The sequence below is a fragment of the Chiroxiphia lanceolata genome, chromosome 1 (genome assembly GCF_009829145.1).
Source record: "Chiroxiphia lanceolata isolate bChiLan1 chromosome 1, bChiLan1.pri, whole genome shotgun sequence".
NCBI lineage: Eukaryota > Metazoa > Chordata > Aves > Passeriformes > Pipridae > Chiroxiphia > Chiroxiphia lanceolata.
Window position 1 is genome coordinate 106,519,680 of NC_045637.1, and position 13,962 is coordinate 106,533,641.

The following is a 13,962-nucleotide window of genomic DNA, read 5'->3' on the forward strand; positions in this document are numbered from 1 at the left end:
TCCTTTGTATAAGGGTGGTTTGAATCAGAAGCAGAGAAGAAAAGTTCTGTTTGGGTTTCTGTTGTGTATACACTGACTGATCTTGCTGTAGATAACACCTATGCTAGTAGAGGTGCGCTGTGACAATTTCACCAGCTTAAGAATCTGAACTTTGGTACAGGATCCTACAAACATGTCAATAAAATGGCATTCACTGAACGTGGCAATTTCAATGAGGAATAGTTTGTAGAATTTTTTTTTTACCCTAGGCCTGAAGTGCCAAGAAGAATTCCTTAAGATGCCAAATGTTACAGCCTTTGGAGCATGCAGAAAAGTATACCTTTCCCCTTGACTGAATAAGGTATTCAGTTAAATGACTTTAATTTCTTTAAGCGGTTGTTTGCTGATGGGAAAGATGGGACATTTTAGCTATAAGAGAACAGTGACAAATGTATACCTGAACACGAATATCTTTTTTGTAAAACCTCAGTCAAAGCAATTCAATATTTGCCAGAGCATCTGAAGAACAGTTTTGTTCCCTGCCCTGTTGTAAACCAGAATAGTTATCTGGCAAATGGTTTGCTGCATGGTATTATTCCATCTGTGTTTAAGCACCTTATGCTATTCTTAATTATCGCATGTGTACACAGAGCAATGATCTCATGAGAGCAGAATTGCTTTTATGAGCCACATGATGCATGAAAACTCTTGCACTGTTTCCTTCAAGGGACTATGGAGTCAGCTCCATTCCTTCTTTTCCTGTTGTATTTAACTCTTTCTCGTCTTCCCTACAGAATAGTTGCTCCTTGGCTATTAAGAAATAAACAGAAACTGGAAATATCCAGACTTTCACTCTGGTTTACAATCGCTGTTGCTCAGTTGGTGTTACAACATTGTCTGTTGCAAATGTGTAGAGAAATAAAAGGGTGCATAGTAAATGTATGCAACTAAAATGGAGAAACTGTCTGACTGAGAAATAACACTGTAATTGGCCAAGACGTTTTGTTCTGGTTTAAGATGAACTAATACATTACACGACTAATAATTTAGTAAGAACATTAATAAAAGAATAATGTATAATAAAAACTATGAGTTTATGTAGCCACATTGTAATGTAACATTTAAGTAACAAATTATGTTTGTTTTCATGGATTTTATTTCTTGACTTTTTTCACACAAAAATAACCTGTTTATTTCAGTCTGGGATTAAATTAGGAACATGATTAGTTTTTCAGTGCAATAGCAGTTATGTTTAGGTTTTAAGAACCCAGTGTCCTGATAGGCATGCTTATGTTTTAGCCTTTACTTCCTTTTTATCCTTTCTCACTGCACTCAAAACTGTAGCCCAGAGCTGGGGAAGGCTTTCACATCCGAGAAGTAGGAGAGAACTTCCCAAAAAATGCTTCAGGAAAGCATTAAAGGGAATTAGACGTTTTCAGTTGAAGTTCAAGAAATGTCTGCCTCCAGCAGTGGCCTGAGCCTACTTTTTCTCTGCAATACCTCAGTTTATTGTCACAGGAGAGAGCCACATGGAATAATTGCCTTTCTTTTATCCAGTCACATAGTGATTGGAGAAGTAATTCAGGGTGTACATGTGCTAATAACTGGTAGAAATTTTATTAATATCTCACTATTATGCTACTAACGTTTGTATCAGACATAAAATTGCTACCTTTCCATAAATGCATTATTTGAGGTTGTGCACATTCATTATTTCGCTGTTTGATGCTCATCCTGCAGAGACTGAGCTTTTTTTTTTGTCCCAATCTTCCTTTTATTTTTTTTTTTTAATGCTTATTTTCTTAATTTTAATGATAGTTGAATTTGGACAGCCTTTTTTTCTCAGCAAGTATTATGCCATTTTAGTCATAAGACTGTTTTACATGAAAGATACAAAAGGAAAAACATAAATACTTGGTACACTTGAAGTTGAGCTGAATTTGACCCTTGAGCTGAATTTGACCCTTGAATACTGGCTTCATTCTTACTTCATTGTAAGCCGTATACTGGACTCACAGAAATTACTTATTCTCTAAATGAGATGTTAGGGTTAATGAACCAGTTCTAATAGCTCCAATATTAAATTTTCATCTAATGTAATTTATTAAAATTAAATTGTTTATAATTAAGGTGGACATGTGCTTTTTACAGCTGTTCTATACTGTAATGAAATATTAGTTAAGCATTAATCAGAAGACATTTATGGTACTTTTTTTCTCTATTTCTTATCTTTTTAATCTTTAAAATCACACCACTTTATAGTGTAGGTTTTGTTAAATCTAGAAGATTATTGTCACCTGCTGTGTGTGGGGAGATGAGAGGTTGCCCAGGAAGAGAATGCTTTGGAATAGCAAGTAGGTAATTTGGTTGAGGGAAGCTCTTTCTTGCATAAGTAATTAATCCTTGTGCTTGTTCAAGCTGTAGTAGGAAAGTGCTCATTAATCAAGTTGCTGTTTGGTCATTTATACTTTCAAATTACTGGAGAGGGATCTGGAAGTCTGAGATAGCTCCTGTGCTTTCCTCTGAGGTAACTGTACATCAGTAGTAAGTGAAGAAATGTATTTAAATCTGAGCATTTTAGAAATAAGGTGTTGATAGTTGAGCAAGTAAATTTTAGATGTGGTCCAAACTGGTTTTATGATTGCCTTTTGCTCTTCTGTTGCATGCCTCATTTTTAATGTAGGAAATAGCACACATAGAAATATGAAAAGTATTATGAGTTTTGAAAAATCTTTGCCTTTGTCAGTTGTTTCTTGCTGTTTCCAGGGTAGCCTTGTGAGGCTGTTTCTGTCAGTTTATTAAAAACAGGCCCTCTTTTTTAGGCCAGTGATTGTTCAGAGGATGACTTCTGATCCATGAGTCTTCCTGCTGGAGAGGGCAAAAATATTCATGGGTGTGAAGCAGAAGTCAGAACAAGAATTTGTTATGATATTAATGTGCATACATGGGACATTTCAAGAAATAATAGTTTTTTCATTAGCCCATTGGCTTTTAGTGAACCATCTTGCCTTCATCAGTAGACGTCAAATCTTGAATTTGCTTCCTTTTTCTCTCTCTGTTCCTTGTTAATTTTTGAACATCTGAAATAGAAAAGTGTAATTTTAAATAGATCGCAGCAGTTATGCAACACTGTAATTTTCAGCCACTTACAGAATATGCCCCATCCTTAAAATCAGATATTAATGAATTCCATAATAATCTATGCTACCGCTTTTGAGGCTCTATTAGCTGGAAATAAATTGGCACTGTGCAAGATGTTCAGTCTTTTTAGGCACCCTGAATATCAAGAATTAAATCCAATTGAGGAGAGTAAGCAGGGTAAGCAGGTCCCTCAGTAAAGAAATAATCTTGGTTTGATCACAGGAGGACACTTTGAAGCTCCTAAAATGGTCCCTGCCTAAGAGAGGACATTATGCTTCTGCCCCATCTAGCAGAAGGTGTGGTATTTGCACGTGGCTTGGCTTGTAGGCTTCTCCCCTGTTTTCAAAGCCCATCTTCTGGCCCCCAAATACTGGGCAAAATATTGAAGTTTGTACTCAAGCAGACACTCAGGGAGTCAAGAGGTACTATGTTTTTGCATCCATATCTTCAAACAGGATGGTTTTCTGGAATTAAGTTTTAGGAAAGCTTATCGGGGTCATGAGTTTTGCAATGGTACCTCAACATTGAATCAGGTTCTTTAAGTACTGTATGCTTTGAAATCCTTCAGGAATTGGCCCTCTGCCCTCTGCTTGGTCCACACACAGAACAACTTGGCATGGAAAAGATTCAGCGTACATCTTGCAGCCTTCAGCTTCACTGTGGTTTTTTGTAATAAGAAACACTACTGGTGCCAGCCCCACTGAAGTCGGGGGCTGAAGTCAACCCCAATTAGAGGGGGAGAATGCCTGTGAAAATAACTTGTGACTTTCCACATCCCTGTTTAATAATAAATGCAGAACATGTTTAGAGTCCAGCTGCTGCTCTGAAAAAAAGTATTAAAGAGTATATAGTCTTAAACTGGGGAAAATTTAGCATTTGGTATTTGAGGGTTTTTTTCCCCCCGTGCCACAGAGAAGACAGCACCTTGAAGAACTGTCTTGTACTGGGTTGATTTTTTTTTTTAAGGTTTTTGATGTGCTTTTACCATCATATCAGAAGTTCTTAGTGACTCATATGATAAAAGCAGCAATCTGTTAATGAGGCATTTACCTTCAAATGCTTGCAATGCCATTTTGAGTGGTTTTAAGTATTAAGTTGTGATAATATAACTGCACTGTGCTTTAACAATTATCTGTATTTAAATTCCCACTCTAGCTTTTTGAAACTGTATTTTAGCATCCATCAGCCCTTAAATACATGAAACCTATTTGAAGGGTGTAATTTCAGGCTCTCATTCTTGAAAAACGTTGTTCTGAGAGAATTTAATCAAATAATTTAACCTGTAGGGCTGGAATTCTGCCTTTTTCATTAAGTTGGGGGCTTTTGACAATGATAATATTTGCTTCCAAGTTCTGTAAATTCTCAAACTCTCAGAATACATTCCTATGCCTCTATTATCAAAACAGACATTGATAGTGCAAATAATAGAGTTTTGGCCCTAGAGGTAAAGCAAAGAGACAGTAATGCTTGCGTAGTTTTATTGGGGTAGTAATGCAGAGTCCTAGGAGAGCCTTCAACCTAAAACCAAAAAAAAAACACACAGCGGGCAGATGTAGTAGGTATTCACAAACTAGCACAGCAAGAAAGGCCACCATACTGTGTCACAGCCTGCCTTCAGAATAGAGGCTAACATGGTGTTGGACTGAGCAGTCAGTTTAATTAAAGACAAGTGCAAATAACAGGAAAACAATGTTAAACCATCAGAACACCTGCATAAGAGTGCCCTAAATCTTCACAACTTCTCTGAATCCTGTCAGCAGCAGTGCTTCTCTCTGGCTTCCACCATCCCATTGCTCTCTTGATGGCATCCTTGTGTAAGATCATTTTTGTTGATTATTCATTTTGTTTGCCAGATGACGATTCTGCGAGTACCCTGGGTGCTGTTTTTCCTGTCCTTAGCCCCCTTACCCTACCTATTTTTGACTTTGTGTTGCCACTTATTCAGGAGAGGAATATTAACATGCTGTTCCCTGTTACGTGCATTAAATGAACGTTGGATTGCAAACGCAAAGTTCAGGTTTTTTGGCTCCTGCATACCACAGCGATCTCCCCTTTTGAACTTGCATTCCTGTATTTTGTTCTTTCAGACAGCTGCTTGGCTTTTGCAGATGATATACACTACAGCACTTGCTAGATTTTTTAACTACATCAGGTGCTGTACTGCCAAACCCATCTTTTCCACACATGGTGAGGTTGTTGCTTCTTCTGAAAGACGTCTTGCAACAGCCTGTGTGCCTGTGGTGCTGTCAGAAACATATGCCTCATAATAAAGATTTATGTGCTGTGTATAAGTCAGCCCTGACAATACCAGACTGTTTGTGTGCTCTGCTAATGCAGTGACTGAATCTGCAGAACTGTAACATTCAGAGCTCATGCTTGTCTCTTCCCATTTGTCCTTTTGGTGTGGTATCTGTGTTTCCTGATTTTTAGCCAGTAATTTTTAATAAGCTAATTAACTTATTTTAAATGAGTGCAGATTTTTTCCCCACAGTATTTCATTTCTTATCTCCTGTCCAAATAGAGGTCTATGAAACTGCATTAGTTGGCTTGGCAGACTCAAGGAAATGCCCTGTTCCTTCCCTAGTCATGTATCCTAATAGCTATTACCATTTTGCAATATGTTTTTAAAATTTGTAATTTAATTAAATAGGGGATACCTGGTTAAGGTAGTTAGGGTTTGCAGTTTTTTCCTTACTATTTGCAAGAGTTGACTCAGAATCAAAAGCATTAAATGAGCATGTAATGGGGAATTCTCCTGAAAGAGTCCATGTAAAAAAATATGCCTGAGGCGTGAACTCTGCTTTCTGTCATCCAGAGATAAATTGAGAAGAACTCAAGTGAATGGAAGTAGCTCACATTAAAATCACTGTAATGATAGTAGGAAAAAAAAAATCACATAATGCTATCAAAACCCTTTTTTTTTTTTACTTTTTGACACACAGAAATATTTTGCTACTTATTCCATATTTCCCATTTCCGAAATATAGACTTCACTGTAAGCAGTGAGTTCAAAAAAGTGCCTTTGGGGCCTTGCTTAAGTAAGGGCTGCAGATGGCTTTTAAGGAACTATAAAATCGGAAGGGCAAACGGTAATGACCAACTTGCAAAAGAAAGAACAGACACAAAGACCACCTAAAAGGTAGTGATGGAGGTGTGTTCTGCTATGGATTTGTTACTATATATCTGACTCAGTGTTTCAAAAAATGACAGCATGGTTAAGGTTGGAAGGAATCTCTGGAGGTTGACTTGTCCAACCCAGCCCTACTCAAGCAGCACCACCTGGACCCAGTTGCCCAAGACGATATCTGGGACCATACCAAGGATAGAGACTCCACCACCTGTCTGGGCAACCTGTGCCAGTGCTTGGTCACCCTCACAATGAAATTATTCCAAGCACAGAAATAAGTTCCACTCATATCTTCAAATGATCTCTCAACACAAAAATGAGACTGAAAGAGTTGAAATGATCATTGGCTAACCTGAGGAGGAGCACAGCCACGAGAAATGAGAAAATTGCTGTGAGATTTTACCTGGGTACTCTCCCCAGGTCTGGACCTGATATTGCACAGAAGTATGTAGAAATGTTCCTGAATCAGGAAAAAAACTTGGATAGTAGAGCTAACGGTGCCTGTTACATATTGTATCTGGTCATTGGGTAAACTGATCACTTGCCAGAAAGTTATCTCTTTTCACTGTGGAAGAAAACAGATTAGGAAAAGGTTTCCAAAGATTTTTAGTGATGGGAGCAGACTTTGCACAAGTTTGTGGGTACTCAGAGAGTTTTGGGAAGCTTTTCATGGTGAAATGTTTGGGTGCTGCAGGACACCTACTGAAGTTGGCTCCCTGAAGGAGAGAGAAGGGGGGCCAGAAGGGGGGTAAGCAACTGCCTGAGGATGCGTGCCCAAGAGCACTAACTCTGGGGCTTTAACCTTTGTAATGCCTGATGAAAAGCTTTACAGGGAAGGAAGAAATGTGCTGTGTGTTTTCTTCTGAACCACGTTGCCAGAAAGATGACTAACTGAGCTACCTGACAACTTTTAGGAAATATGAAATGAGTTCATCTGCGATTGTAGTTTTGTGAAGCTGCATTTTCAGGGCACAGATGTTTTGCTTCCACCCATACCATCAAGCAATAAAAATCTGGATGATCAAAAGGTTATATTAAATAAAACCCAAACAAAAAAAGAAACACCCCAGACTTAACATCTTTTTAGCCTATGTGCTTTCCCCCTCCCTTAATGTTGGTTTCTGAGCCTTTAAGATATAACTGGGTCATGGTTTTTGGTTTCTCAGTAGAGTCCCCAAATTGCAAAAATCCTATTGACCTAAAAGTTTCTTCTGGAGTAGTAGGGCTTGAGATTCTCAAGTGCTGCCCTGATTCCAGACACGGGGGATAAATGGAGTACTGAATGGGCTAAATGAAATCCTGTCATACAGGTACGCAGCACTCCTTGTACACATGCATTTGCATGCCCTTTTCCTTGCACATGACTGTTACCAAGTATATGGAGGTGGCCACAGTAAACCCACAAATTATAGGGGTTTTTGTTTGTTTGTTTGTTTGTGGTTTTGTTTGTTTGTTATTTGAAAGATCCCTAAATAGGGAAGAGTACTTCAGTTAGCTGTAAGGCCTTCAGAAGTTCTCAGTGTCTCTTCAAAAAGAGAAATCCCATTTTTCAAAATTAAGCTGAGGTTTAGTTAGGATTTGAAGATGTAATCTAGGTATCCAGTGTGGCAATAGTGAATCAGTTCCTGATTCTTTTTAATGGCTTTGTAACAGTAATTGTAAACCATGCTTTGACTACAGTAAGATCTTAATGTATGCCAGTAAATAATCTTGATAAATTTGCTTTCTTACGTGCATGAACACAATTTTATATATTGTGCTGGCTGCTACTGGCAATATCAGCTAAAAAATCTCAGAAGAGTTAATAATTTAGGACTCACATGAGATGAATTCACTGTATCTGCTGTATTACTGTAATTATATACTGTGTAGTATATTGACACTACACTGCATCTTACTCAAAATTGCATATTAATTTATTCATTTTTAAGCAGATTGACCTGCAAATTCATAAACTAATGTAACAGATTTCCCTGGAATAACCACAAGGTCTCTGCTTCCTTACAGAAAATGCATAATACTGTTACAGGGAACTGTAAAGCTGGGAATGTAGAGCTTGCACTGACTTCCACTTCCATCAGGGGAGCAGACCCAAACCTTTGCAGAGATATCTTTAAAATAGTCTATATTTCTTTTGACTAATGATTTTTAGTGTTTGAGGGAGGCCTGCAGCTTGGTGTGCCTGAAGAAATTTGTTGCTGTGGTACCCTATTTCTCACTTGACAGCCTTCCCTCTGCCTTTGCATCCTTATTAATTGAGCTGATCATGCTCTTTGCAGCCTCACTGGTAACAGTGACCCAGAGCTGCAGTGACAACTGGGAGGAGAGGACCTTCTCATGGTGCTGATAATACCCCGGTGCTTCGTAGTGCTCTGCGCATTCGCAGAGTCTCTCTGCCCAAGCAAATTTCTTTTCACAACCGAAGACTAATCACCTGCTGGGCTTGGAGATTAATTTTATTAACAGGCACATAATGAATCATTAGCTTTGACTTGTGGCTTGATCTCATGCTACTCCTATTCTCTTATGACAAGTGGAAACATTTTATAATTAGCAAATGAAGTGAAAATGGGATTTAATAATGAATTATGAAGTATGAAAATCATGTTGTTGTTTAAATAAGTTAGTAGTTGGAGGAGGCATTTTTTTCAAATTGTTTTTTCGAGCTTTTTCTCTCTAGTTTTTGATTAATTTTTTTTCTCAGATTTTAAAATCATTTATTTATTATGGTTGGTATATAGTTTATTAGTTGCTCAGCAGATAATTTACACCTCTAAATTTTATGTTGATAGTACAATTGCAAACATTTTGTTTGTGCTTTAGAATGTAAAACCAGAAAAATAACAATCCTCAGATAGTTCTGTCAAAGCAGAATATTTGAGTGAATGAATCTTCATTTCTGGCTGTGCAGGCATAGTGCTCATTAATGGGAGCAAAGGGAGAGCAACCCACCTAGCAATCCATTAATGGGGCTTTTTAGCCTTTTTGTTTATAAGGAAACATAATGAATGACCCATTAGGTTAGAAAATTATGCAGAGAGCCATGGTCCTCTGGGTTTTCCCAAAAGAAGGCTAGTAGGGCATCCAGAGTGTCTGCTGACTTGGGCCCTATATGTTAGTCCTAGCAGCTACGGATGGTGGACAGAGGTTTATTGAATTGTCAAACTGTGTGGAAATGGGGACTGTATGTTTTGTCACTTTGTCACAAAAATGCAAATTGTGAGCAGAAGTGGGAATCCTCTAAATTAATAGAGAAAAAGAGGCAGGATAGCTGGTGTCTGTTAATATTGAATTTCTTACAGTTTATTGCAAATGTTTTCTGCACATCTGATAATGATTTGATATGGACTGCAATTATGGCATGAATATGTGCTCTGTTTTAATTTGAAATCCATAATGCTGTAACAACAAAATGGTGGCTGATTTACACATCTGGTTTAATTTTCTGTTGTGAAATAAGATGAGGCTGAGGTTTTTCTTTTAAAGTTTGTAGAGGACTTCTATTTACAAAATCACTGACTTCTTTAAATTCTACCTTTTGATTTCTTTCCCACTGCTCTGTTAATGCCAGTGAAAACTTCTTGTCCTGTTTGTGTAGGTCTCTAGACATGAGCTCTTCCTTCCAGTACTGATGTTGGCAGCTCTTTCAGCATGTTACATAAGGCTTGTGTTCCTTGATAGATATATTGTTTTTAAAACAGTTTGTGCATTAGCAGCCCCTCAGTTGGGTGATAGTGTATGAATCTTAGCTCAGTACATGAGGCCATTGGTCACCCTATCGATGTTGGTTGAACAGAAAATATTACAGGTTTGGCTCTGGGAGTGGTGCAGGCCAGAATGTCATTTATTGACAGCTACGAGGCATTGGCAGTGACCAACTCAGTCGCAAAAGTTGCTTCTTAAAATTCTCTTTCCGCACGGGGTGAGGGGATATATGATTCTGGTTTTTGTACAAGGTGAGAACATGGAACAGCATCATACCACCTTACAAACCTGAAAATGTTAAGCTTTTAACCAGTGGGGCTTGGCTTTTAAAATAAATGAAAAAATGTCTGTATGAATTTAAATCAGTGAACTGATTGATACTCTTATGCTTGTTCTGTAGTATTTTTCTCACATAATGCTGATGAGGTAAAATTTAGTTTAAGCAAAACATCACTAGTCCCTCCCTTTACTGGTTTTGCTTATTAGGAGTGAGGAAACTCTTGAGTGTTTTGTTTTTTAAAATTTCTACCAATTTTTTCCTTACTTATAAAGATGGACAAGCTTCACTAAGTGGCAGTGTTGCCGGAGGTCCAAGCTACTGAAGGAAGCAAATTAACATACAGTATGGTAATTTGTTTTCCCTGTCCTTCAGTCACAGTGAGGAGAGTCTAAATATTTCAGTGACTGAGACTTTGGATTCCCATTCCTTGCTACACAACAACAACAAAAGCTATTTATAGCAATAACAGTTAGCAGCGATACAGCAGCCTCAGACAGCTATGGGCAGCATCTCATCATGACTGCAAATGTTAACTGCTTTTGCACTGAATGCCTCTGTGAAAACAAAGAGCACTGAGAAATAAAGATCAAAGCAAAACCAAAAGAAAGATTTTTTTATTGCTATGTTTTACTTTGCTGGCAGACCAGAGCAAAGGTTTTCTGAACATTTAAAAGATGAAAAAGGTGAAGAATCCCAGAAGCGATTTATCTTGAAGCGAGATAACTCTAGTATTGATAAAGAAGACAATCAGGTTGGTTCTCGGTTCGAGAGTTGCTGAAATTTGTTCTGTTTTTGAAGGTGGGCTGACTGATGTTATTGTTGTTCTTTTGTTGTTGCTCTCCTCCTCCCCTACCCTCCTGCCCCCTCCCTGCCTCCTTTGGCATACGTACCACCATGGGTGGCATCAAGCCCCGGCGTGGCCGCTTCAGCCGCTTCAGTGTGGGGTTGCATGGGTGGTTTGCTTGGCGCAGGACTTGCTGCATGCCACGGGAGGGGGAATGCCGGTGGCTCCGGGCTGCGTGGAAGGCTGTGTGAGTCGCATTTCTCAATGTCTTGCCTAATTATGGCAGTTGTTATACTCCCTATAGCTCCCTCCTTCCATTGTACCCACTCAGAGTTGGATTTCAGTATGGACCAATGATAACCTGATGTAGCCCATAAAAGAGGAGAGGGGAAAAAAGCAAACAAACAAACAAAAAGTCCCAAATAAACATGCGATGGTGAGGCTAGGTTGATTTTTTTTTTTAAACCTTCCTAAATTATGTTTTGATCAAAAATAAATCAGGTTCATCTTTTACTTCCCTTACTCCTCCAGTGCCTTCACCACCTTTTACTGTCTGTGTAACTTACTTGCTTGTGCATGTACTGTGGCAGACGTTCCCCCTCTGTGTTGCCTGTACCATAACACTACCTTACCTTAGGTGAGCCTGATGAATAAGGGAGCGCCAGGGAAATGTGTGTGTTTGTGCTGCCTTTAAAAGCGGGTGTTGTGCTGTTTCAATCCAGTGCAAGCTGTGTATGTGGAATATATTAACAAAAAAAATAATCTGAAAGGGTTCTGACATGATTTGCTTTTATGAGAAAATTATCACAGGTAAGAAGACAGCATATGCTTTCTTTGCTTAGGTTATATTTGTGGAGGGACCTACCAGGGAGTCTCTTGTTGCCACTTTCCTTCATGTTTTCAGTAAAGGACTGATTTTTCCCTTCCTTTTTCCCCTTTTGCACCTTCTTTTTCCTTGACTTCAGTTTACATAGCAGCCTTGCCAGCTGTGCTGCATCCAAGCTGGTTTTGAAAAAAACCCCAAGCAATTTCAGGGTGTGGTGAACATGGGGATCAGCCAAAGAAAAGCAGCATGACCGATCTGACCAAGTGATGGTGTGCAGGGGGAGAAGGAGCAGTACTTGAAACCCAATTGCCAATGAAGCATTTCCTGGCAGGGGGTCATTTTCTCTTCTTCCTACCATGGTACAGCCATTACCAAGAGGCACAAATGACCCTTCTTTACCCAGCAAAACTGAAGTAGAGGATTCCTTACAGTGTGAAAATGGTTGAAACTGTCATCCTGAATATCTGGGACTTGTACACACAGACTTTGTGGGTTTCTTCTAGGGTTTGGAGTTTAGCTCTTGCAGCCTAGTTTCCCTCTTTTCTTCCTTGATTTTGTAGGTGGCACACCACTTCTTGCCCTCCTGCTCCTCACAGCTGGTAGGAGAATCCAGAAATGTTAGCAGCTGAGAACAATGGCACTTAGACTTGGGGTGTGAACACTCGATTTTAGGATGGCAGGTCCCCAAAAGCTGTGCAGAAAGCCTAATTTTGGCCACCTGCTCTACAAACCCATATGCAGTATCTAACTGGAAATCCTCAAGTGCCCAGTCTCGCAGGGTTCTTCGTGCAGGAGTGACAGCTATCATTTTTGTGCTTCATTTGTTTAAGTGAACATTTATTATTCTCAGATGACAGTTACTTAATGGCAGTTTTTAACAGCTCAACTTATATAATCCTCCTGGTTTTCTTTCTGCTCAGCAAAACAGAATTCTTCCATTTAGAGATGACAGACGAAGTAAATCAATTGAAGAGAGAGAAGAGGAGTATCAGAGAGTGAGGGAGAGAATATTTGCACAAGATGTGAGTAGTTGTTTTAATTGCCTCTTTAGTGCCATACCTTCGCCCGGTAGTCAGACAGTCTTGCCCCCCTCCTACAACAACACTGCAGTTGAGCTTGCCTTGTGGAGCTGAAGGTGGCAGGGAAAGCAGATTAGTGCAGAGGGTCCAAGAGGAATTTAAAAGGTGTGGAGATTGGCTTCTGGAGAATGAGATGATGAGAGTTGCAGGGAGAAGGGTAGAGGAGGGATCAGGCCCAGCATGTTGTCTGGGGAGTGCTTATCCTGTTTCTTTGAATGTTCATTTTGTCTAGGTTTACTTCTTGTTTCCTTCTCTTTTGCTAACCAAAGAGCAGTGATTTAAATGGACACTCCCAATAATTTCAAATAGCTGTGTTATTTTATATTTCATTTGAAATAAAGTGTCCTTTCACAAAGCCTCCTTATGGTTTTTGTTTCTTCGGACCAGTGCTGTAGGCCAAGACACTGAGAACAAAGAAAAGGCAGAGTTTAAACATGAAGTTGCACTGGTTTTTTGAAATGACTGATTAAAGAACTGTATTTCTGCCATCAGAAAGTTGGTCATGCTGTTGATTATATTCTGAAAGGAATAAAATGAAACAGACGTCTTAATTCTTGCCCTTACAGAAAAATCAGAACTTACAAAGCTAGGTAGTTTTCTAGAGGAAAACATTTAAATGTGAAACATCTGTGAGCAATACCTGATGTTCCTGAAAAAAAGAAGAAAATCATAATTGGCTATAATACTGTAATTTTTTTATCTCACATCTCAGTGGCAGTTCTGCCACTTAGAAATATGGGAATAAACCCAATTAAAACTGTTTTTGAAAATCATATTTGGCAGTGTCCTTTTAAATTAAAACTGTTCATATGTTGCAGGGCTAATAGTATTTATTATTTGGATTTGGAATTGCACACATCCACATTATTTTTCTCTAGCAGAATACTCTGTATATTTTTAAGGTGTGTGTTGTGTCACTTGTGTTAAGTAATTTTACTTTTTAGTAAATAGCTAGCTACATCTGTTTTTAGCTTCACATCTTATTTCTTGACCGAGACAATTCCAGTGAAAGCAGAGGCCCATCAGTTTATGTTTTGCTTT

The 13,962-nt window shown here is 38.8% G+C and overlaps 1 protein-coding gene across 17 annotated transcripts in view; it reads left to right on the forward strand.

Moving 5' to 3' along the window:
• Window positions 1-13,962, forward strand: part of ARPP21 (cAMP regulated phosphoprotein 21) — a 196,569-nt gene that overhangs the window by 107,326 nt on the left and 75,281 nt on the right. For 13 of the 17 annotated variants that reach the window (XM_032703240.1, XM_032703338.1, XM_032703320.1 and 10 more), the window contains 2 exons: window positions 10,875-10,983; window positions 12,763-12,864. The exons of 1 other annotated variant lie outside the window; for it this stretch is intronic. In XM_032703240.1, coding sequence (XP_032559131.1) covers window positions 10,875-10,983; window positions 12,763-12,864 — 211 coding nt within the window. The remainder of the gene's footprint in view (window positions 1-10,874; window positions 10,984-12,762; window positions 12,865-13,962) is intronic. 3 more of the 17 variants (XM_032703346.1, XM_032703353.1, XM_032703361.1) reach the window with 1 other exon arrangement.